The 25,743-nt window shown below is 39.3% G+C and overlaps 1 protein-coding gene across 1 annotated transcript in view; it reads right to left on the minus strand.

The window, feature by feature from the left end:
• pde11a (phosphodiesterase 11a) overlaps positions 1–25,743 on the minus strand; it is a 42,268-nt gene that overhangs the window by 4,908 nt on the left and 11,617 nt on the right. Inside the window, exons 4-19 of the mRNA XM_081603467.1 lie at positions 25,191–25,331; positions 24,968–25,032; positions 22,413–22,545; positions 21,185–21,260; positions 17,237–17,304; positions 17,050–17,142; positions 15,469–15,519; positions 13,693–13,839; positions 13,456–13,563; positions 11,945–12,054; positions 10,843–10,933; positions 5,604–5,704; positions 5,348–5,425; positions 5,195–5,258; positions 4,906–4,980; positions 3,258–3,341 (exon numbers count right to left, since the gene is read on the minus strand). Coding sequence (XP_081459593.1) covers positions 3,258–3,341; positions 4,906–4,980; positions 5,195–5,258; positions 5,348–5,425; positions 5,604–5,704; positions 10,843–10,933; positions 11,945–12,054; positions 13,456–13,563; positions 13,693–13,839; positions 15,469–15,519; positions 17,050–17,142; positions 17,237–17,304; positions 21,185–21,260; positions 22,413–22,545; positions 24,968–25,032; positions 25,191–25,331 — 1,485 coding nt within the window. The remainder of the gene's footprint in view (positions 1–3,257; positions 3,342–4,905; positions 4,981–5,194; positions 5,259–5,347; positions 5,426–5,603; positions 5,705–10,842; positions 10,934–11,944; positions 12,055–13,455; positions 13,564–13,692; positions 13,840–15,468; positions 15,520–17,049; positions 17,143–17,236; positions 17,305–21,184; positions 21,261–22,412; positions 22,546–24,967; positions 25,033–25,190; positions 25,332–25,743) is intronic.

Consider the following 25,743-nt stretch of genomic DNA (forward strand, 5'->3'; position numbering starts at 1 on the left):
TGGACGTTTCTCTCGTAGCCTAAATAGGTTGCAGCTTTTCAAAGTTTCTGAGGCAGCGGCGGTTGAGATTTGAACGTACTGCTGCTTAATAATGAACTCGGGCTCGGCATTGTTCACCGAATGAATAATTTAAGGAAGAAGAAATAAAACTATATATATATATATATATATATATATATATATATATATATATATATATATATATATATATATATATAGAGAGAGAGAGAGAGAGAGAGAGAGAGAGAGAGAGAGAGAGAGAGAGAGAGAGAGAGAGAGAGAAAACAACCAACAACAAAAGTGAAAACAAACAAGCACTTGATAGCTGCAGTCCATCAAAACGCCTGCTCTTTAAAGATTAGAAGCACGCGTGTGACTGAGATTAGTTGCTGTTGTCATTTTTTCTCTGTTCAGGTGTAACTGGCAGGGTAAGCAAACTTGTCACCTTCCATTTGATAAATTACCAGGCAGATAACAGGACGTTGTTTCTCCAACATTGTCTAACAAGTCACTGTAATTACTTATTGTGTCCATTAACTCTGTTTCATATGCAAATATAACATCTGTATGCATCCAACTCACAAAAGTGAGGAAATAAGTGTGAAAAGTCTGGAGTTAACCCTTAGCTTTTAAACAACAATAGGGGTGGATGTAAAAGGCATACATCAAGTTACATATTTAAAAACATGCCCCAAGGACAGTTTATTGATATGGCACCAACAAGGTATACAAAAGGTAACTCAAAGGGCTTTACAGAAAAAAATGAAGGAACAAAAGTAATGACGATAACTTAAAAGTAAAAAATAAATTGAAAGGATAGTAATAAAATTTGTCATTTGTAAACAGAAATATTAATCTGTGATCTTGACTGATTTTTTTTTATAACAGTTTGCATTTCCACCCAAAATCTTTATTATCAAAGATAATAAACGACAAATGTACTACATTTATGTCTTTAAACCTCTTTACTGGAGGTGCTGCATAATAAATAAGTCCAGTGATGGACATTGTCTGTCCATCACTGGACAGACAATGCCCAGTGATGGACATTGTCTGTCCATCACTGGGACAGACAATGTTGTTTTATGGTCTCATATGCAGCATCATTTTGTAAAAAAAAAAATACGTTTTTTAAAAGTCTTCTGAGGTCGTTGTGCTAGTTTTTGCAACAACTAAAGGCTTGCATAATTTTTGCCACCCGTGTCAATATATATTCAATAATTTTGCCTGAAAAAAATAAATGAGTAGGTATACTACTTTATCAAAATTTGTAACAAAATAAAAAAGTACAAAATGCCCCCTGCATATTTGCTGTGTTTTTGCTGCAAGCGGGAAGTCTCTTTGGGAGATTGCTCAGTTATTTGCGCAGCACGATCGCTCCATTATTTAGTCTAAGAGAGACAGAAAGAGCCTACTGTCGCGTGCTGAGGTGTGAGGACGGAAGCTTATATAATCAGGGATTATTAATATTCCACAAAGTAGGGAGCCACCACCAGGATGAGGAGATCAGCGAAATCAAGAACAAGATCTCTTACACCCACGGACAAAAATCCTGCCGCCTCTAAATTTTTCTCTGTTCGCCCCACCCAACCCACCACCCCCCTCTGCCTTTCCCTCCTCTTGCAAGTTTAATTGGCAGAAGCAAAACCATGAGCTCCATAACTGCATTCTCCAAACATCAGCCCTTCAGATGAGGCAGAACACCCCCCATACACTCACTGAGCTTTGACATGTTAGCGTCTACACACCACAGACACCAACAACAGGGAAACTACAGCCCAGCAAAGATTAGTCCATTCTAACTTGCACCGACTGATCTGAAGATAATTCATCAGCACTTTTGACTCATAATTCCAGAAAGTAACGTCCTTCTATACAGTTTCACTGGAAAATCCTAGAAAATGACCCATTGCTGTGGAGATCAGTGATTTATTTCTTTCATCTGGGCTTTAACAACTCATCCTCTTTGTGATTTACATCAGTGTAACTTGATCACGCATCGTGCTTTAACAGAGCTGATCTCCTTCAGTGAGTTTGCCTTCTTCTGTCTCCCACACAGCTGCTGGAAGTGGGAGGGGCAGATCAGCCTCGGCTGACGTCACACAGGAACACACACTTCTATACAGCCGCTTCTTAAAAGAGCATTGGTAAATAGGCTGGCTGTTCACAGAGTACTGTATCCTAGCGTTTTAAGGGAATGTTTAGTGGAAGGAAAAAGTGTGGCTGAAAAAAAAAGGGCATAAACAACAGAGATAGCCCCAGTATTGATAGAGTAATGAATTCTAACATTTACTTTCATGGCTTTTCACACACAGCCAAAATAACCAGTACCTGGTTCTATGACATGGGTATCACCGCACCTGATTAGCCAACAAACCTAAACCCTGTAGAAAATCTCCGCAGTTTTCTAAAGAAGACTATACAAACAAGCTGGAGGTCACTTACAGTAACCGGGGCTTCCTGAAAACCTCAGCAGAGCCACAGACCGATGCTCATCGAATGGATACACTGTACAGCACCACACTTTTTCCTTCCACTAAACTTTCCATAACATGTTTGGACAAGCTTTGTAACTTTTGACAAGCTTTGTATCTTCACCCTCCTTGTCAAATTGGCAGTTCTTCACTATGATTTTGTGGATCATATATTTATTAAAAATGTTTTTACTTGCCTTGTATTGTCATTTATAAAGGCTGAAAATGCAATTAAATACACAAAATATTATTCTCTGTGTGATATTCAAGTTCACTAAGACAGACCCGGACAAGCTAGAACAGCAAAAATCTCCCTAAAGAGTAACAGGGAAGTAACTCGGATTCATATTTTTTACTTTGCAAGGATTTCATCTGTAAAAGAAGTCAGAATTTCCTGTGTCTAAAGCTAATAGAGGCCAAAAGTCAACCCAATGCAGACTGCCTTACAGAGGAGATTCAACCTGACTCACATCTCCATTCACACGCCGTCTCACAGTCACAAAGTGCACGCTCGCTCCGCTGCTCTGAACAAGAACAGGACGTAACCTTGAAGCTTTTTCAGAGCTCCTCAGTTGAAAGCATTTCTCTCTTTCACAGAGAAACCTGCGCCTGCAAAGAAAGTCAAACACTCGCTGGCGACAGTTTCACTGCTGCCGTCAGCGGGGGACAATAACCGAGGAAGGACGGCGTCTGCTGATGTCAGAGGCGGATGTGCAACAAGCGTGACACAGTGAAGGCCGGAGAGCAGCCAGTCGTGTGGGTTTTTTTTAAATTTTTTTTTACCTCGTACAGAGGCGAGCAGATTCCATCAATCCACTCCAGCTGCAGCCCTGGAAGCTCATCCTTCCTGTTACGGTCAAAGATGGCCTGAAAGGCAAAAAAAAAAAAGAGAGAATGAGAGAGAGAGAGAGAGAGCAAGAGTTGTTTGCTTTAATGATTTCCATGCTCATACAGGCGCTGAAGTGTTGCTTTTGGCGCTCTCCTTGTAGGAACTTCTCCTTTCCGCTCTCAAGTCAGCTGAGTTTATTTCACGCCCGTTTTCTCCTCTCCCTCATTCATGCAGCCTGAGCTTAAGAGGCTCCGCCGAGGCTGCGCTTCAGAGATAGTTACCGGGCTACGACTCAGAAGTTAATATTTCATTTCCAACGCCCACACACAACAGAGAGCTAAAGGTTCAACACAAGCAGCAGACCTGAGGCTACTGAATTACTTATTTCAGAGGGGAGGCAATGTGGCCAGGCTCGATTACTTAACAGTCATTAATTGCAGGCAGAAGCCGGCCGGTTTTCTCCTTTCTAGGCAGACAGTATGCCTCTGCCGGCTGCAGCCATGAGGGCAGCTGAAATATTTCTGAATGAAAGTGACCTTCGTAATTAGGAGCGAGAAATCTACTATTTCTACAACAACATGCAGTGTCACTGTTCATACCCTGTAACCGTTTTCATATTTTGTCTCGTTTTGTCAATTTCACTGCGTTTCATTGGGGTGTAATGTGGTAAACCGACACAAAGGAGCGCATGATTGTCCTCTCATTGTTATGGAAATGATGGAAAAGAAAAAATCTAGAGGCATCTGAAGTCAAATGCCTGGTACATAAAAAGATCTTTTGGCTCTCAAGACAGCGCACTATGTAAGGTAGAGAAGTGATGCTGCAGATTGTCCTGAACACAACATACACATAACGGAGGCAGCGTTATGCTGTGGGACTGCGTTTGTTCAGCAAGGACAGGGGGAATCCTGGAAGAAAAGCTGTTAAAGGACGACTGTAAACAGGCAGAGCAACATTGAGACGGCTTATATGAAAGTATTTCATTTTGTAGATATGCCCCAGTCAAAGTACTGACCTAAATAGAATGAAGAATCTGTGACAAGTCTTTAAAATTCAAGCTGTTAAATGCTCTCTATCCAATCTGTCGTGTGTTTCGGTTATTTTCCAAAGAAAAATAAGAACAATTCTCGGTTTCTAGATGTGCAAAACTGGAATTTCCATGAAAACGTCCAAGAATAAACACAAACTTATTCCACACTTTTTAGATTTTTATTCCTAAAATCCTTGGATACCACGCACAACGTTCCCCCTACTTTAAATGTTTTGGGGTTTATGGTGAAAAATGGGAGGGGGAAAAAAAAAAAAAAATCAAACAGCAAAAATAGTTTTGCAAGGCTCTGGGTCTGCAAAACTGTCTGTGGGTTTGCAGATGAACCAATCGGGAAAAAATCTGCTTTGAATGCAGGGCAGCGGAGCGGTCAAGCTGACCCTACACTTTCCTCACGCTAAGAGACACAAGCTCTCGTGTTTCCTACAAAGTCAGTGTGTTTCCGAACGGCAGAGAAAATATATCATCGTGTCGGCATCATCAGCTCTCGGAGGGCACTGAGGGTGAGAGAGACTGCAAAAAGCACAAACGCTGAGCTGGTCCGATTTACTCACAGAGGGCGTGAGCTTTAGCTCCAGTCGTTCTCGGTCTCCCTGCTCAAAGAACTCACTCGTCACCAACTCTGCAACCTGAGAAAAAAAATTGAAAGAAAATCCTACTTTTTAAGCACTAAAAGTGTGGAAAGTAGACAGCTGAATCAGTCTATTATAGAAAACAACCAATCCCCCCCAACTAAGCAGCTTTATTAGGAAGCAAAAGAGATTGAAATCATCTAATCTGATAACTTTCAGCCCCATGCGAACGTAAGAAACGCGTCAACACTTTTCACGGCATATTTGTCACCTTGCGTGATATTTCCCATGGCTTCGTGACAGCTCCAAGATCGCAGGCTGTCATCATCATAGACCTGAGAAGAAGGAACAGAGTTAAATTAAGCCTTGGAAACTATGACGTAATTGGATTTCTACTTTCAGGGACAACAAGAGACAGCGTCACCTGCACATGTCTCTGTGAGCCTTCACATTCCAGTTGTACTCCCCTTTGCTGACCAGTTCAAAGAACGTGTTCCTTTTCCTGAAGGGAAAGAAGCAAAGACCCTCCAGTTAAAGTTGTAAATGGCATTCTGTCCACCAGGGGGTGTTGTCCGCTAGAACAACCACTCCGAGGTTTGAACAAGCAGATTGCTGAGATGAGCCTGACGGCTGCCAGTGTGCTTTGTGTCGTGGATTCAGTGGGTTTTAGAGGGACATACTCGAAGTAAAGCGTGAGGTCTGTGGCCAGGATGGACTGTTTGAGCAGCTGCATGAGGTCGCTGTACTCCGTGGAGGAGAGGTTGCAGAAGATGTTGTGACCCTGTGGAGACAAACATGGTCATTACATGACAGAAAGAGCACAACGCTTCACATACAAATACTGGCAGGCTCTGCGTGAATTACTTTTTAGATTTAGTATTCCTACCATCCTTAAAGTTCAGTTTTCAGGACATTTTCTTCTATAGATTTTTACAAAGTAGTATATTTCTTAATATATCTCCGGGAAAAAGACACCTAAACCGAAAGAAAAACAAAAAAAACTTTTTTTACTCATTCAATAAAAGGCATAATTCCTGCTGGATGTTTGACCACTGATGAGGCTTAAAATGCATCCAGTCTGACTGGATTTAAGTTATTTAATCCAGTCAGACCCAACCCAACACATCCAAATAGCTCTACCATTTCTGCAAAAGAGAGTGGTCCAGCATCCATTAGTCTTGTTAATGGCAACAAAGGAAGATGTGAGCCTGTAGGTGTAACTTTGACCCCAACTGTCCTACAGAAAGTTTTAACTAGTGCACTCAATTGTACTTTATGAACCATTAAAAGTTAAATGTTTAATATTAAAAAGCTAAAAATGACTGTTACAATCCTACCCAGGACAATTAGTTCACCTGAAAATAATAATAATATTATAAATTCTGACTTTAATTTCAGAATTTTGACTTTATTCTTTTAGGGAATTCTGAGATTAAAGTCATAATTCTCAAAAAAAGAAAAATGTCACAATATCAATGCAGATAGGCTATTGGGAGCAGCCAGCTTCAGTGACAGAGTTGTGAAAGAGGTGAACTGACATTCTTCTAGAGGAACATGTTGGATTTAAGTGATTCCTGTTTCTTACAACCCAGCTGTTGAAAAGTTAACATAGCACCTCATCCGAGCTGAATAAAATCTAAAAGCAAAGAGCTACGGTAAGTGTGATTCGTCTTTCATCTTAATGGTGCTCCAAGTTATTTTCTGATCAAACCAATGCAGACATGAATGTGCCACATTAAATATACCAGCCTAGAGCTTCGTCCCTCCATGGCTCTGTTAGAAACATGTCTGCGTTGTTGAGCCGACCAGCTCCTGCTGCTTCAGTGAAAGGCATGCCTGCTTTCGCTTCAGTGGCTCAAGTCAGAAAATCAGTTCTAGTTTTAGTTTACAGGCTCATAGCCACCATGCTGACTTTTCATAGCAGGACGCACACAAACCTTCCACATAACATTAAGGTTTTAATCCAGTTAAACCAGGAAGGCATTCACTAATTTGTGGTAGTGTGCAAAATCATTGCCCCAAAGTGCGTTTCTTTTAATGATTATTTCTGCACTTAAATGGTTCCTACAATTAAATAAACCATGACTCGTCCATCTCCTGTTGCCTGTGATGTAATGGATGCTGTGGGAAAGGAAATTCCTCCAGTTTAGCACATCATAATGTGTTTACCAGGTTTTGGAGGTGGTGCTGCAGATGTGGAAAATACTATCGAACCTTCTATGACTTAATATGAGTGGAGTCTGATCAATTTTCCAAACTCATACCAGCATAAGGCTAAAAACATGTATCAAAATAAGAACGTATTAGCAAAATTCACCATTAAAGTTTTTCTGCATTGTTTTTTTTGCTTGTTGGAGTGGCACCTCACCGTGTGTGGTTCCCGAAGCCATCCAACATTGTGAGTGGGAAAACACTTTAGAGTCTTAAGGTCATCACCACACACAAATTGGTTTTAAACATAATTAGTAAAATAACTGGGTGGTAAATAACTATCTAGAGATGTAAAAAAAAAGAGAGAGAGAGAGAGATTGTACATACATGCCTGTGGTTTCTGATGAGAAGCTAGCTGTCAGATTATCTTTCATAATTCTTAAACCTATTAGGTTCACAAGTTTGAATTGATTGTGAATTTTCTCCAATTCATAGAAACCCAGCGTTGAGTTTTATTTTTAACACCATAACAAATCAGAAGGCTTTTTCACTGGAATTTTTCCAATGAAACTAATTGGATCTGTGCAGGGGAGCAGCTTCCCAACAGCTGCTAATAAGTTCTCACCATATCTTGGGTTTGTAACGCAGCGTGTAAGGCAACATTCGTTCGCCATCCAGGCGCTCTCCACCGGAGAGTCAACGGAGCTCTCAAAGCCAGATTACAGCTGTTTCAAACACAGACAGCTTAGCTCTGAACATTTGTGCAAACACGCCCCTGACTTCTCTCATCATCTCGGAGGTCCTCATAAAAACACCGAACCGCGCTAACGGCGATGACGCAAAGGACGTCTGCGGCCGCTGCCACACCTGCTGCCACACCTGCTGCAGATGGAGAAAGAGGCGAGAGACGCAGAGGTGACGAGTGACAACTCGGCTGCTCTACACTTTTATCAGAGCTCAACTGAATCATCATCGGCGGCCATGCCTTCTACACGAATTAGTCACACACTATTCATTTGTATGCTAATTAACATGAGGACAACAGCAGATCCAGCCCCGCATTGTCAGACGCCGTGTAGCCGAGGTAAACATTTGTCAGCTCGCCGTGTTGTCAGCGCCGGGATAATGAAGCCACTGGAATCCTCTCCTCAGGCCCGTCTCGGCTGCTCCCCCTCAAAAAAAAAAAACACCTCCAATTACAAGTGCATGAAACCCGATCACCTGGTAAAACGTCGCTCTCCCGACCAATTACCACCGAATCTATCATCTCTGTAATTACATTGATTTGAGGGCAGCCTGAGCTATTTGTTTACTCAGGCAACTGAGGGAGCACACGGTTGCCTTCAAGCACTGTGCACGCAAACTCATTCCATTCATTTTTTTATGTGGCCTTTAGCACCTTTCATTCATTTGAACTGAGGGCTGGTGGTATTTGGAAACAACGTTATTTCAACGGGTGTAAGCCGGAGTGGAGCTGAACGTAAGAAACCTCACATTGATATATGGTGTCAATCATGTTGTTTTTTTTTATGTTTAATTATGTTATATAAATTCCTTCAACTACAACCTCTTATAATTTGTACACAAAAGCATTAACTTTTAAACACTTGTTTAATGATGTTCTCTACTTTGTTTGAACTGTTAACTTAAAAACCCTGAAAAGTTCTTTGTTTTGTTTTTTTAAACTAATTTCTTACTCTAATGGCTGAGCAGGAATAAATTAACAGGCTTTTTTTTCCTGCCCCAATCTGGCCTCGGAGTGTAAAAAAGAGACTGCAGTCGACTTCATTAATAAAATAGTGGCTATCACCAGTTAATCAACACTTATTTCTATGGAAATAAAATCACATCACAGGGAGTGTGAAAAAAACCCCCACTTCTGGTGATGTGACTGGTTGTTTCTTTTTATTATCAATAAAAAAAATGGTTCTATCTTATTTTTTATTGTTATCAATAAAAAAGAGATACAAGCTTTAAGCAGTGGGGATCCGCAATGTTGCCAGGGATGGGGTAATTTGTGGCCCTTTGGACGTCTTTGTAAGGCCTTGCTTTAAGAAATGGTGCAAAATCGACCTGTCAGCAGCACAAGCCATTGATACAAGTCGACGCTTATTAAAAATGATTTCGGCTGAAATTTTCACTGCGTCTTTCTTGAAGCTTTTCCAAAAAGATGCAGCCAAATTAAACTCTTCTCCAGATGTCAAACTGTTGTTAAACGTAAAGTCTTCATCTTTTATTTTTTTTGCGTTTCCAGTTACATCCAGTGTCCTATGAAATTGTGGACTTGGTCGCATGCGTATTATTTAAAATTAACTCAACATAGCCAAACTTTTCAAATTCTGATGTGACTGTTGTTAAGAATAAAAATAAATAAATTTCTCGATGGAGACAATTTAAAATGCTTGGACCCTTAATGGTTTTCTTTAAACTGTCCTGGCTTGCAAATTATTTACAAATTCCTTCAATAAAGAAATCTAATTACTTTGTTTCATTTAAAATATTCTAAAATAAATAATGGTTTATTACAGTATAGCTGAAATAAACAACTTATTTAGTTGTTTCATCTTTTCTTTACTTATCCCAATCTATCAGATGCTTTTGCTTTTCAGTTGGATTGCAGTTTGGAAGATATGCTGGAAAAATGTGACATCAAACATGTGACACCTTTTAACAGAAGCAGATGACAAATGTAACTGATTGTGCTATTACACCTTACACGACATTAACACGTCTAGTCTTCATAAAAACAAGATACTCCTTGATATTATATCCATCAAGTTTTCAAAATATTTTAATATAATCTTAAGCATCCAAATCTAAACATATTGCAACATGTTGTTAATCATTAAAAAACTGCAAGTATCAAAAAAAACTTTTTAATCTCAAGAGCTGTAGGTTAAAAATTACCAAAATGTGTGTAGTTAATCTATGTAATGCGTTTCACTTCGTCTATCCAGTTACTGAAATAAAGAAACTTCTCAACATTATTCTATTTATTTAGATGCAGACATAAAGGAGCAGGCAGGTGATTCTCGTCCGGTTCACCTGACTAATTGATCCTCAGCAGAGGACTCTAAAGGCATCTCTTAACATGTTACACGTTTTTGTGGGTGAGGTGCTTTTTAAAAATACATAGAGCTGCATTTCAATAAATGACAACACTTCCATCACAATCTTCTTTGGTCCTAAGAAATAAATCAGTGCAAACCCGCTATCCCCTTACTCTGCAGATAGAAGAGCTAAAGCCATGTAACAAAGCATTGGCTAAAATTCCTTCACATTGATACATACAGAAAACATCTACTTCAAGTTCTTCCTACTAAATGTGGTTTTACAAGCCATCACATCACAAGGTGTACTTTTCCACAGATTTCTTTTCCATTTTCTGTCTTTCTTTATTTAGTAAATTACGACAGCTTGGAATCTCTTGTGTGTTTTTGTACACTCGAGCTTAGATGTAAACGGTTTTCGAACCTGGTTGAGAGCAGGTCTGAGCTGTAAAACAGTGTGTACTTTCTGTATTCATATTATCCAGTTATCTGCACTTGACTAAAGCAGCCTTCTGCAACAGTTGTGCAATAAAAGCCATAAAGTCCAGTTTCTACCGAAGGAATGTGGATGAAATTGCAGCTGCAGACTGCAGTTTAAAAATATCCCATCTCCGAAGGGAACAAAGGTTAAAGGCTCTATTGCCAGCAGTGTTTGTAATCGCATGCAGCAGAAGGTGAACGGTAACTGCATTGCAGCAGATATTGGAACATAACACACCTCGCTCTGCAGGATCATAACAGCGTGGTTAAAGTGGTGGTGCTCCAGCGTAGCAGAGGTCCCATAAAGCAAAGAGAGGGCTGAACCCGTCCTGCCACACACACACACACACACACACACACACACACACACACACACACACACACACACACACACACACACACACACACACACACACAACAAAAAAACACATTGGGATAAAAAAAGAAGGATAGCATAATAAGTTTTCCACAAGAGCTGAGAAGTAAAATCTGCTCTAAAACTCTCTTTGGATTTCCTCTCCAGTTCAGTCTGTCTCTAACTTATGGTTCAATAAAAAAGGACGCTTGAGACTCATAACCCAAACTACAGCTGAAACTATAATGTCAAAGTCTGAATGTGGTCATTAGGTGATCTTAAAAAAAAAAAAAAAAAGGTCCCCATATAGCGTGAGAATTGTTTACTTTAGCTAGATCTTGTAAGTTGGAGCTTTATGGATATTTAAATTATAAAACAAAAATAAATATTCATAGACGTTGCAGTTCTTGTTTAGAAAATTAGAATGAATATATGAGGGATGAATTGTCTGAAATGGATCAAACTCCACCTTACAAATGAAGGGGTCAGCAGAGATGACCACTTTCTCATTAAAAATTATTTAAATTGAGGTTTCTGTTAAAATATTTAATAGTTTATATTTTGTCATGTAACTTAAACATAAACTTGAGCAAAAACTGTGAACAGGAAGTAAATGCTTGGTGGTTGTCTAGTTTGTTTAGAACTAAAAACAGAATATTGAGGTGGGCATTTATTTATATTCAGCCTGATTTACTATGAAACAAAAACTAAATTCCAAAGTTTTTATTCAGAATCACTTAAATAGTAAGAAGAAATTCTAGTCTACATCCAGCTGCTCTGTGAAGGCTACAGAGGGGTGTTAGAGAATATCATGAAGACACACTGAGGTTTGTGGTTGCAACAGGACAAAACGTGAAAAACTTCAACGGTAATGAATCCTTGTGGAATGTGTTGCAAATATTAAAACATTTTGCTGCGCAATATGCAACAGGTTCCGTGCTTATGTGTGTTCACAGCAGCAGAAGCAGAAATAAGGTGCACTCACTTGGCCTGAAAAGCATTGTTGGTGCCCCTGTGGTCCAAGTCGTGGCACACACAACCCACAATGAGAGCAAAGATCTCCAGCTCAGTCAGCGTCTCCTGGAAACCCGCCGTCTGATTGGCACAGAGGACAGGAAGCAAATAAACACACACACACACACGCAGTTTATGAGCAGCAGTGCACCGTTATTCAATGAAATCCCGAGCACATTGAATAAAAATGGAAAAACAGCAGCATCAAGCTAAAAAAAGAAAAAGAAAAACACAGCATCTTCACAAAATGCCATAGGGACTGCAGTCGCGTTGCTCTACATTTCTGGCTCGGATGAATGGGTTCTGGAGATCATGTGCTGACTGAGTCACTGTGGGTCACTGCAGGGATAGCAGCGAAGATAGTGGGGCCCTCAGCCTACTCATTAAAACCTAGAGGAACAGAGGAACCTTAAACAGCTTACTTATACGCTGTTATTTCAATTCTCCCTGCCAATAATCAATTCAAATGGGACACTGCGCATTAATGCCGCAGTTGATTATATGGTGTTAGCTTAGCACATTAGGTCCTCGTGTTGCCCCAACGACCTCAAGTAAAAGAATCACACGCTGCAAGTCTCCTGGGATCTCCATTCATACAAATGTCTGCACAGGGCCACAGTTAATACACACACAGAGGCATCTTACTGATTTGATCTCAGGTTTGAAATCCAATAATACAATTGATATGAGAATTTTAACCCACAAATCCACGGATCACTGCACTCATCAGCCTAATGGTTATTCACTGGGGAGCAAAGTGTTGGTGTTTTGAACCAGGTGTGAAGTGAAGGCCACTGAATCTGGCCTTCGCTTTAACCCACATTCTGGGGAGGACTCCTCTTTTTGTACCTCCAGTGATGAAGTAGATATGAAGATGTGGGGGAAAAAATAGGAAACTCCCCCTGGATGTAAAGACAGATTGGGCCTTTGTCTGCGGTAATGTCCAGCTACTGGACTCCATATTCTGAAATGAGCGACCTGGATAGAGCGGCTGGGCTCTTTAATCCCAGGGGAGCTCAGCTGTTCCTTCAAATCGAAAGGCATCAGATAAGATGGTGAAGGCATCTGTTTACCTTCTGGGCACCTTACTTTGGAGGTATTCCAGTAAAGGTCCAGAGCCAAGTAGGTATATATGGATGGATGGGTGGAAACTTAGAACTCCCACCATTTTCCATCTGTAGCACCCACTGTTTCTTGTTAAATTAAAAGCAGATAAAGGTTAGGGGCGCCTAATATTTTCTGTTGAATTTAAAGCTACTTCTATGAAATAAATTGTGACATGTTTTCCTCTTTCATGAGATTTGGACATAAGAATCAGTTCACAGAGAACAACAGGAATTTGGCTCTGGCAGAAAAACAGTCTGATCAGTGCAATTCAAGTTTTTAACACCTCTTTTATCGACTTTGTTATAAGACCTACAAAAGTTGCAATACAATCTGAAGTCCATGTTACCTAAACCATCCTTAGAGATCAGTGCGTACCGTTAGCATGGCAAACATGCACTGGCACACGTTGAACGCATGCCTCCAGTTGTGGTAAAGGACCATTCTGTAGTTTTTTCTGACAGTCAGCAGCCATCTGCACAGTGTCTGGAGCGAAAGATGGGCAGAAAGAGATGAGAGCGTGGGTCAATGGTCTTCATGGTCTACAACAGCATTCGTAGTAAAGCTCAATCAAGTATTTAAAGCAAACGAGACACAGAAGCTCTGCTCTTTTACCTCGTAGTCGATCTTAAACTTCTGCACCATTCCCAGCTCGATGAACATCCGCAGAGCGGCTGTTATCATCGCGTCGACATCCAGGGAGAAATCATCAAAGGAGAGCTTATCAATGCCCAGCTCGCAGACCAGGGGAATGTTAGCAGCCTGTTTCATCATGGTGAGAGCAAACACAGAGGAAGAATGAGAACATGAGCCCACAGAGCAGACGTGGAGGTCAGTGGAGCCGTTTTTGGATGATGTATGAAAATATGAAAGCATGCTAATTAAGACTCGGAGGCCTCGTTTTCAGAGGGCTGATATTAATGAGGGAGCTTTACTGAAGGATTTCTCTGTTGTTTACTTTCTGAGCTCATTGACAAATGTAAGTTGTGCAATAGTAATGCTCATCAGCTTTTTGGCATTGTTATTCAACCAAAAGCAAAAATTATTTGCAATTAACCACTCTCAGCGCGAGTCTTTTATCAAAACGCCGCATGCCCATCTGAGCAGAGAACACTGATTCCTATCCGCGTTGACGAGAATGACCATTTCAGACTTCCTAACCTCCATTTATTTTTCTAGAAAACCACATTCAGCGATGCGTCTTCAGTGTCAGTGGAGGTGTGTCTCGTTTCTCTCACAAACATTTGCCTGTCAGGTCGGTAAGTATTCCAACTCTCTCAAGCCCCAGGTGACAAAATGGCATCCAGGTTTGTTTGTCACTACGCTTTCGCACTCCAGCGGAATCCCAGGCAAGTGAGCTCAGTGGGGCTCTCTCTGTATGTAGAGCAGTTATGAAAGGGGGAGAAAGGCAGGCGGCAGAGCATCGCGCTGAATGAGGGGGGCTGAAGCATCACACAAATTCATGAGAGAGACAAGAAATCCTACTATGAACGTAGCGTTGGCCATAGGGGAAAATTGTGCTCATGTAACTGGAAGAAAATAGGTCACGTCTATATTTCAGAAATGGAATGCTGTTAAAAAATGTAATTATGACCAATTTTGTCATTTGTCTATAAATAATGCATTGTGGATGATCACTTATTGACCGAAGCAAATCCATTTCTAATAACACAATTGGTCTGTTTTCACTTGATACTTGTTGGTTTACATTTTTGTGAGATCGTTATTTCCATCGGAGCAAGTCGAAAATGAAATTTACTAATACACATAAAAGAATGCTTTTAATTCTTTCAGAAACTCTACAAGAAATTGTTTGTAACGAGGCAACGTGTAACTATGCTCTGTTAAAGTGAGATAAGCTAATGCAATAAGCTTAATGCTAAGCTAAGTTAACCTTAGATAAAACCCGCTAAACTAAGCGAAGAAAAACAACAACAAAAATAAGCTAAAAAGATAAATTAAGATAAGACTAGATAAGATAAGACATTTTAGTTTAATTTAAACTGACCCAAGATGAAAAAAATTAAACCAATCTATACTATTTTATTGCAAGACGACTTACAATAAAATAAAAACTGAGCTATGATATCATAAACTAAGATAAAATAAGCTAAGCTAGGATAAACTAATTTATAATATGAAATATAACTATGCTAAACTGACAAAGGATACAATAAACACAAATTAAGATAGAAAAAAACTGTTACATCATGGTGAGAGCAAACACAGAGGACGAATGCTTATATATATATATATATATATATATATATATATATATATATATATATATATATATATATATATATATATATATATATATATAAGCAAAAACTAAATTAAGCATAAATGAGTCATTTACAATTGATGTAATTATAGGAGCAAACAAGTTACCTTAAATTTATCCACTTCAGTCTTGGAGCAAGTGGCATGGTAAGACAGAACCTGCAAAAATGATAACAGTATCAGTTTTGTTTTTGAATTCTGTAATATTCCTTTCAAGTCAACTGAAAACACCACAGCGGCGTTCGATTTGTGGATCTCCCTGATTAAGTCAGCAGTGGCATGTGGATCTGCACTGGTAGCAACATCAGCACAGATTGGGTCGCCATGTTTCTCTCATTCCCTGGGAGAAATACTTTGCACACTCTTGCAGTAGCTTATTTAATCATAAACGCTCATGTTTATTCAGGGATGCCAGGAACAAAGCACACACACACACATACACACACTTGCGTTATTTCATTCCGCATTTGTCTCCGGCTATCTGTTCTCCGCTTCTCGTACTTGAAACACTGGCGCTAACGAATGTACCCCACCAGCTCCCAGTTGTAATCTTCGGACACATTGTTAAAGGCTGACTGGTCCTGAATGGTTCCAATCTGCAGATCAGATGAGGGATTGCTTTACACTGCCTCTCATTCATTTCCAATAAAATCTTTGTGAGAAGGTTATCTACAAAAAGAGATCAGCATTTTTTTCATGCATGCATTCCTGTGGATATATAAAATTTTTAAAAGTTATACAAAGACCCATGAGACAAAAAAGTGAAAATAAAATGTATAATTTCCACTTTGCAGCTGTTACTTCCTGCGATATGTGGTTAAATATATCACACTATAGCACAAATTCCTGATTTAACAAAATCTGCCTCGCCGTCTAAGGTTGTTTTCTTGTCTTTTCTTTTGTTCCTTTTTTGTAGTGTTTAATAAATGTTTGATGATTTCACATGATTTAAGAGGGCAAGTATCAGCAATCAAATATAGATTTGAATTTCAGCCACAGAAAAGGGGCATCTTCCAGTCAACCATGCATCTGTAGTTTCTATTTTTTGAATATATATATATGTATATATTTTGATGGTTATTCTGTCATGTCAATCCTTAGCCAGTCACAGCAGACGAGACTGGCTCTGGTGGAAGTTTCATCCTGTTAAAAAGAAGTCATTCCTTCCCACCGTCACCACAAGCTCTCTCGAGTAGAAGTGGCTGCTACAAAGATGGCAACTTGAATTCAACCGAGTAGACTTCAGAGTTAACCTTTTAACAATTAGCATGCTAAACTGAATATGATTTATTTATATTACCAACGCTGATTTAAATACAGTTTAACTTGAATCTGTCAATATGACTGAATTTGTAATGGATTGCTGTGAATCAAAATTTTTTTGACAGATGATACTCTCTTAAAAGTGACATCAGAGACTAACAAAGCCATAAAAACTGCTACAAGTCCTTGAGTTATAGGGTGTACTACTTACTTATCCACATGCAACTTTTCTATTTTGGCTTCATTTGTTCACATAAAAATTTCAGTTTTCTGTGTGTTCTTGCAAAATGAAGGTTAAATTGAAGTAGTTCCAGAACCAGGATCAAACCATTACATCCTGACAATGTAAAACCAAATTTCACTGAGACTGTGTGTTAATTGTGATGGGAAAATGAAAACAAATTCAATGGGATTTTGTGCCCTTACATCTAAAGCCACTGACTGCTTGGCCCAAGACTTCTTCACCTGGTCATACATGATCGTGTTGTTGATGCCCAATCCACAAAATATCACAAAGGCCTGAGGAAAAATAAGTTAGAATAAATAAAGCACGGTTTCCACAATCAGTCAGAGGATGCTTGGTGTTAAAAATGTGCAGACGGCAGCGCAATACCTCAAAGAGACGCTGGTCTGCATCGTCAAATGGTTTCCCGTCCAGCCTGTTCAGCACTTGAGCAACACCTGATATGCAAAACCAGTTTATGCGTTAGATGAAATACCACTTAGCTCAGCTTGGTGCCGATTCGCCCAAAAAGCTCCACTTTTTCACTGGAGACTAGCAAATATCAAAGAGACATTATGTATTTTTAACAATGGTTAAAAAAGAGAAAAAGCTGCTTTCATCAACTTCAGACAAGGTCGGCATGAACTAAGGAGCACACACTGTTAAATAAAATGACACCAACAGGGACTCAATTAGTCTTCTAAAAGTTTTTGTCTATGACCGTCCTATGGGAATAACCTCTTCCTATCTGACTCCTGCCTTCATATGTATTTTGCTCTAATTGAAAGTAAAAAATTATTTAATAATGTCCAAACATTTGATGAATTGAGGGTAGGATATTGTCACACAATTCATTATCATTTTTTAATTATGCCAAAGAGGTTAAACAGCCTGCCAATACTATGTGTTAATATGACTCATTGGTTGGAAATGAATTAGCTCTGCAGTTAATTACAGTTATATTTATTTTTTATTATGGATGAATTTAAAATGCAGCACAGATGTTTTCTCAAAAGCGTGATTGTTCCTACTGTAACCAGCTTGTGATTTGTAATGAGCTTCGGAACATGCTACTACAAATATTAGCAAACTAAATGACTGCTCAGAGCCTCACGGCCACCACATTAACTCCAACTACACCACAATCCATACTTCCCAGATCTACAAATTTTCATGTTCAGTACATTTTTTATTTTTTTTTTTACATAGATGACCTCTTAGGTTGCATGGCTGGACAATGCCGTTTGTTCACCGGAGGCGATCCATGGAGGGGGTGTCGAATTTTGCTTAGAGCTTCACAAAACCGGAGCCGCAACCAGCTCAGCACTGTGTTAACCCGTAAGGAATTTCATCCAACAAAAGCTGAACTCAAATGCATCTTCGTACAGTGGCTGTTTATCATAGCAGGACATGCAGGAAACAATGATTCTGTGGCACAGCAAACAGCCTGTAACCTAAAATGTTCTTGATTTCAAAGAGATACTTAGCTTTGAAGAACTTAAACCTATGACTTGGAGTTGTTGGCCCAGATTTTGATTAAAAAGACCAAAAAACATAATTTTCCCCTTAATAAATACATCAATCAGGTATAGTATTATGTCCACTGACAGGTGACAAGAATAGCACGTATTACCGTATTTTAAAGACTATAAAGCGCACCTCACTATAAGCCGCACCCACAAAGTAAAAAACAAAACAAAAACAAAAAAAAACTGGAAATTACATATAGCCTATAAGATACCAGCGGCATATAGCCGCACCGGGCTATATGCCGCTGGTATCTCCGCCGCTCTCGGCTTTCCACAAGGACACAGCAGAGGGCTGCGTCCTGAATACATCTGCTATTAAGGACGCAGCCCTGCGTCTCCAATGCCGCACCATGGATTCAACTTAACAGCTACATCATATGAACTTCTTCGTGTTATTTCCTTGATGAGGGGGTATGAATTTGAAAACATTTCTCCGTCCTGCCTGCTGCTAGCATGTGCTTGTTCTAAATGAAAAACAGCACTTTCTTCTTTGATTTCCAATTTTGACTTCCAATGATTCACTTTCTGCAGAAGAGCCCCCTGGTGGTTGGAGAAAAATCCACAGAAAAGCCAAAACACAGAAAAACGTGGGGATAAAAGTAGCGGCTTATAGTCCGAAAAATACGGTATGTTTTAATCAAGACCTCACTTTTTATGACTATGGCGACATGAGGAAGTTTTTTTTTTATCTCCTTAAAGATTTATTTACAGATCAAATATGAAAAATAGTATTTCATGTTGACAGTCATTGACTCAATGTAATCTGCTGTTTCCTTAGAAACCTTTTAAACTACGTTGGTGTTTGATATCCAGTATCAACTGGTAATGTATGTTTGATTGAATTTAAATTATTTCTTTGTAATGCATGACATCTGTTGTGAGTTGGCGCTATGTAAATAAACTTAATTAAACTGAATTGTATATCTTCACCACCACTTTAAATTTGAGGAAGAAAGAAATGTTTAAGCATTTATGTCTTCTATGATGCCTACACTTCTATGATGATTAATTAATGATCTTACAAACTGCCAAACCAACCAAACTGAAGTCTGTTTTTGGAGTCAAACTGCGGCCATACAATCCTTGAAACAATATATAATCATACCTCTCTAAACTTTTTCACATTTTGAAAGATTTTAGAATGTTTTCACAAATAAAAATGGGAAAAGTGTGGTGTGCATTTGCATTTTCCTACATGTCTAACTATAAACTAAAAACTGAACCTCTCATGGCCTTATTTTCTGCAATAGGTTTCGTCTGTGCATGACTAAAACGTCCCATGTCACCAAGATGTCTGACTTGAGCTGTGGATCTGCACTGAATTTTGCAAACGGGGTATCAGAATAAAGGGAAGCTGCACATCTCCTTTTGTTAGATTTCTATTTGCGAAAGATTTGAAACCGTTCATCATTTTAATCTACTTCACAGTCATGCCACACTGTGATGAACTGTTACATACAATTTCAGTAAAATAAATTGACGTTCATGATTGCATTGTGAAATAAAATATGAAATATGGCTGGAGAAATGTGAACGTATTTTGAAAGGTGGTGTATTTCTATTTTTTTTTCTACTGCAAGCAATTTCTGTGCAATGAAGTTCTAATTTTTTTTTAGCAATTAAACCCGGAGCAAATTTGCTCTCAACACTCCGTACCTGCTGTGTCTTCAAAACAGTCTTTTAGGAATTACCTGGGATGACTTTCAGTAAATTAAAAACATAAATCTTAAAAAGAGCTATTGCAGTTCAAGCTGCTGTTGGTATAGTAAATCTCAGTAGAACATATCTGACTGAAATGCTAAAAATTCAAAATTAAATACTACTTACAGCCTAGGTTACATTAAAATGAGGGCATACTTTTTTTGTTGTTACTGAATGTATCCTTGACTGAAGAATTTCATCTCTGCTGCTTTGTTTGGGTAATGATTTTTCACTTAACATCCTCAGGTGCCACCCACACACTGCCTTTTCTCTCCCCTCTCACTCTTTCTGTTCGTTTCTCCTTTCTCCCTCTCCCTGCTCCGACGAACGCACAGACACCTACGCAGAGACGCACCCAGGTCTTAACCAGCCATCTGCAGCAGATCTGCTGATCACTTTGCACTCACATAAAACTAATGACTTCCCTGCGTCAGATCTCACCGGACCGAGAGGAGCTGCCATCACCTGCCCCCCCCCCCTCCACCTGCAATATTTCAGCGCCAAAAAAGCGGACGAGGGATCAATGATTTATCAGTGTCATTGTGCTTTTAGCCTGCGGCTGATTCACAAGCATAATGCGCGCTGACAGAAGAAGGGAAACTCCTCCTCCACGTGTGGAGTGATGCTGCAACACAGCATGGATCTCAGCAAACGCGGGCAGTCTCCGCTCAACACATACATGAGCTTCTCTCTGCCCCGCTGTTTGCTTAATGCAGAAAAGTGCATGAATAGTGCTGGACCATTCGTGTATATGTTGGTATTTAACTGTGTAGTAAGCAAAATGTTCATCCAGTGTACTGGTTTCACCACCATCATCTGTATCATAACTTTCTGGGCACAAGCAGAGGTTTCCAAGCAGAATTTAAGAGGCTTTTAGAGATTAAAAATGTTGATATTCAACAACTTTTGGATTTACTGATAAAAACCGGCAAGGGTTTCATATTCTGGTTTACCCTCAGAAGAAAACTTAAGCACAGTTTTTTTCTCAATATCTTCACACGGAGCATTCCTGTGGTAATATAGTATCTTCAGATAAACATTTATTACAATTATTTAAACAGATACTATGATATACTGTATTTTATTATTATAATCACAATTAACTTACCAATAATTTGGTGGTTGCTGTTCCATATGGGAACGCAGAGCACAGAGCGAATGTGAAAGTCAGAGAACTGGTCTGCCTGTAAAAAGTGGAGGATTAAAACAGAAAACATCTCAGAAGTGGGTTTGGCTTTGATTATTTCATAAGACAAAGCTTAAAAGCAAACAGAATTGCATCAGAGACTTCTTTAGAAATTATGTTTTGTAATCTTTATCCACAGGCATTCAAACAATCCATTAGCACTAAAACAAAGTTTTAATGTGTAAAGTTTCAAAGCTACAGCCAAATTCTCTAATAAATGAACGACTAGACAATAAATTGAAAAATTCCCAATGCATTGTGCCATCTGTGGTTGATGGCTTAGCTAATGTCTAAGCACACTTTGTGCTTTTGTGATTTCAACATTATTTCACACCTCAGGTCTTTTATAAGTTTCACATCTGGGAAGTGAGATAACCGTGAAATAAGATAATTTTTTTTTTTTTTGCATTTTGACAACTTGTGTGTTGATTTGATTGTTATCCTGTTGACAATTCCAACAATAACCATTGTAAGTTTTCTGGAAAACCTCGATATTCATTTGAAATCTCTTGGTACTTCAAAGTAAACATGAAGACTTGCATTGTTGCTTTCCCAGCAAGTAAACCCACAGCACCACAGATCCCCTACCATACTCTAAGGTGGGCATAAGATGATTTTCTACTTGTTTATCCTTTGTTTTACACCAACTGCAGTGTTTCTTAGATGCCTGTCTAATTTGATCAAAGCACACACTTAACATATTTAGGTTTGTGATGGTGGGAAAGACGATAATTTCCTAAAATGTCTCTCTATCAACTTCTCAGCTTGTAATTGGTCTAATGGATGACATGGAGACATGGAGACTCCAAGGTGCCAATATTTAGTGAGTTTTAAAGATTTGTCCGTGTCTTCCGTGTAATTCTCCTCGCTGTGCGAGTGGCCAAGATAAATTTCGGTCTTCATATCAACATTTGAATTATTAAATCTTCTGCCCAACAAGGCAGGAGTCCTGGTACCAATAGGTCGACCCTTTCATCTTTTCTGCCTCTGTTACGCAAGTTTGAATGTCAAACCTTTCTAGGTTGCCTAACAAATGAGCAGGAAAGCTCTCTAAATAATAAGTGAGGCCTTCTTTTTTGCAGAAACCTAGATGTTGAATGATATTTGCCGGGCTCTGTCATATAAAAATCCTGGTGATGGGACTTTGTACCTCCGCATCGAAGCGAGGATCCTGGTAGGCGTCGCTAATGTTCACAGGAAGTCCTGTTGACGCAACCAGCTCCGCAATGCTGTTGTTGATGAGCCAGTCTGAGTAGGACGATTTTTCCATGCTGTCTTTGAAACTAGAGTTGGAAAGAAAAGAAACAGAACATAAACACAACGCTGAACAACTGCTGAACCAAACGTAAACTCCAGGTTTCAATCCTCAACAAGTATCGTTTTATAATCTGCGACTGTAGCCGAAAATGCATAATTTGATTTAAAAAAGGTGACCCGATTCATCTTCCTAACGGCAGGTTTGCAACGGCTTCTCCCGTTTCTCCTCATGAGCCTTCTCCGATATTCATTTGTATTTAATGAACCTCTCATGCAGCAGATGTCTGTAAACTTCTTCAGCAGCTCATGAAGTAATGAAAATGTAAATGTGCAATTGTCTTCCTTGTTGCCAGACACCCCCACACACTCTGCCAGAGAAACACCTGCATCATCACTGCTCACATCACCCATTGACATTTAATACAGCAGGACCGTCGTTAAGTTTTACCTTCAAAGCCAGCAAGCGTTCTGTGCTGCTAATTTTATCTTTCAAGAATAAAGATAGAATGATGCTGATGTCAGATCTTTAGCTCATGTGGAGCGTGTGATGCGGCGGTGCAGACAAGGTCTTCACAGTGCAGCACAAAATGCATGGCAGTTCACGATGGGATTAACTCCTGCTTTTTTTCTGGGTGCTTTACTAATTGAGATGTTTTTTTGTTTTTTTTTACATCAAATCTGTTTATCTGCTTATGTATTGAAAAGTCTGTCTGTCAATCTTTATAGCAACAAACATTTTAAAGAGAAATAAATGCAATTTAATTTGCTGAATTCATTAACTGTGGCAAAATCGTTATTAAGAAGGTGGTCGTTTAAGTTAGGAAAGTTAAGTTAGCCAATCACAAAATTGCTAAATTTAATAACAATTGCATATTTAGCTTAGAGTTACATTTTCGTCAAAGATTTGATTGCTCTGCGTGTTCCTACTAAGAGAACTTTGACCTCAGGTTTGCTGGTGGTTTGCTGGTGGTTTGCTGGTGGTTCCAAGAGTTTCTGAAAGCAGAGCTTCCAGGTATTAGACTCCTCCTGTGAAACCAGCTCCCAGTTTTAGTCTGTGACGTAGACACCCTATCTTCTTTTAATAACCCTTACAGCTAGACTGGCTTAGGTTATCCAGCAACACCTCTATGCTGCGAGAGGTGTTAGGTTATGCATTTTTTGTAGAAATAGCAGAGATTACTTTTACATACATTTCTCTGTGGTTAACTGTTTATACCTGTGTCTCGTTTCTAGACAAAACCATTAACGGAACTATTACTGCGACTATCTATGGGATGCTTTTCATCCCATAGAAAGTGTTCCTCGGTCAGTGCATCTTTGTTCTTGCTTTCATGAAAAAAGCCACTAATGTAGCTATTGCTGCAGCTCACAATTTGTACTCTGTTTTTCATCCAATAGAAAGCACTACTGGCTTAGTGTGTTTTTGTTCAGCTATTTCTTTGTTTGTCTTTCTCTCCAATACATATTGGTGCTTATTTGTTAGCCATTTCTTTTTTAGGCAAAGACAATGACAAAGAATTTGATCCCGATAACTCTGCATGATTGTTGTTGTTGTTTTTTCTCAAAAAAAAAAAAAAATCTGACTCAACTTATTCGTTTAGTTGTGTGTATTTTGTGACAAAGCCACTAGTAGAACTATTGCTGCCATGCAGTCCTTTTTTCCCCCATCTATCGAGAGTACCACTGGCTCATGCTTAGCTTTGCTTATTTCCTGAATGAAGCCACTGAAACAGCTATTGCTACCTTCAGCACTTTACCAATTGTCATTATACGGGATCATCTGAGGAACTGGATCTGAATATGTTTGTTTTAGGATGAATCAGATTGATTTGATATCAATCTTTAACTTATTTGAGCCCATATATTTGAATATTTATACCTATTTGTCTTGATGTAATATATTTGTAGTGAATTGGTGCTAAATAAATAAAACTATAGTGAGTTGTATAGTTTTGTGCTGTTCAGACTGCTTGTAGAGGCCAGTTATGGCCACTGCTTTGAGGTGACGATATTAACTATGGCAAGCATTCGAGGGTGAGGGGGGGAGGGCTTATTTGTCTTCCCTTCAAGCTTGTTTTCATCCATAAACAGCCCACACAATATTAAGTCTCTTTTTCTCCACTCAGTCATGCCTAGCAGAAGCAAAGAGCAGCAAAACAAAAATCATTTAAGGCTTCCATCGTGCATCTTCTGAACGGAATCAAGTTTTATGCCCACAGCACTTTCAAATAGTCACATTTTTAAAAGTATTTCATACATATTTCTTGCATTTTATGTTTTTTGGTTGTTTTTTTTACTATGTCTGTGGTGGCAGAGCAGATGATGTTGGTATAATTTCTGTTGTGAACATATTTAATTTGGGTTTAAAATGTTACATTTTTAAATGAAAAACCTCAAGGTGTAAAATGAACAACAGTTTTCCAAAAGTTATCGAAGCACAATACAAACCTGTTTTCAGTGTCTGCACTGCATTTTGGAGACAGTAGCTCAAACGACTTAGTGAACTTGACCACCTGAAAGATGTGTGAAGGAAGAAGCATTTAAAGATCTGAAGACAGATACTAATTAATAAAACAAAACCGAAGCAGACAAAGAGAAACGGGTTACACACGTGAAAACATAGTTGGACATACACATGGCAGGGGCAGCAGAAGGAAAAGCAAAACAGTACCGGTGACTCAATGTCCTCCAGCAGCTGGACGGAGCAGCGCTCACACTTTAGCAGAGTCTGGGCGCGGTGCATGATCTTCCTGACGATCTTTTCCAGGTCAGTCTGTTCCTCAAACAAGTCATTGACCACTTCCAGGAGTGCCTGAGCGCCAGGAACGGAGAAAATGTTATGCTGGGACCATGTTATGCTGGGATGTTATGCTGGAACCACCTTGGACGATCTGAAAGCTCATGAATGCTAATGCATTTGCAACACATAAGAAATCGGCTGGCAGGCAAGAATAAGAGCCTCTTAAATAAATGTGTTGTGCTTCGCGCTGATGTTGGAATCTAATTACTATCATAATCCCTAAACCATAAACCAAAGGGATGATGTAGTGTAATTGATTTCCTCAATACAAGTAAATTAGACCCTTTTATCTAAGGCAGAGCCAGTTCAGTTTAATATGCTGGCACCTAAAAATGAGGAGGGAATCTCTCCTCATTTTCCTCCTCTGCTCTGGGATCTGCGCTCTTGTTATGCTCCCTCCGATTACATGTGACTGTAAGACATG

Source organism: Poecilia reticulata, chromosome 2, assembly GCF_904066995.2.
Source record: "Poecilia reticulata chromosome 2, P_reticulata-male-v2, whole genome shotgun sequence".
NCBI lineage: Eukaryota > Metazoa > Chordata > Actinopteri > Cyprinodontiformes > Poeciliidae > Poecilia > Poecilia reticulata.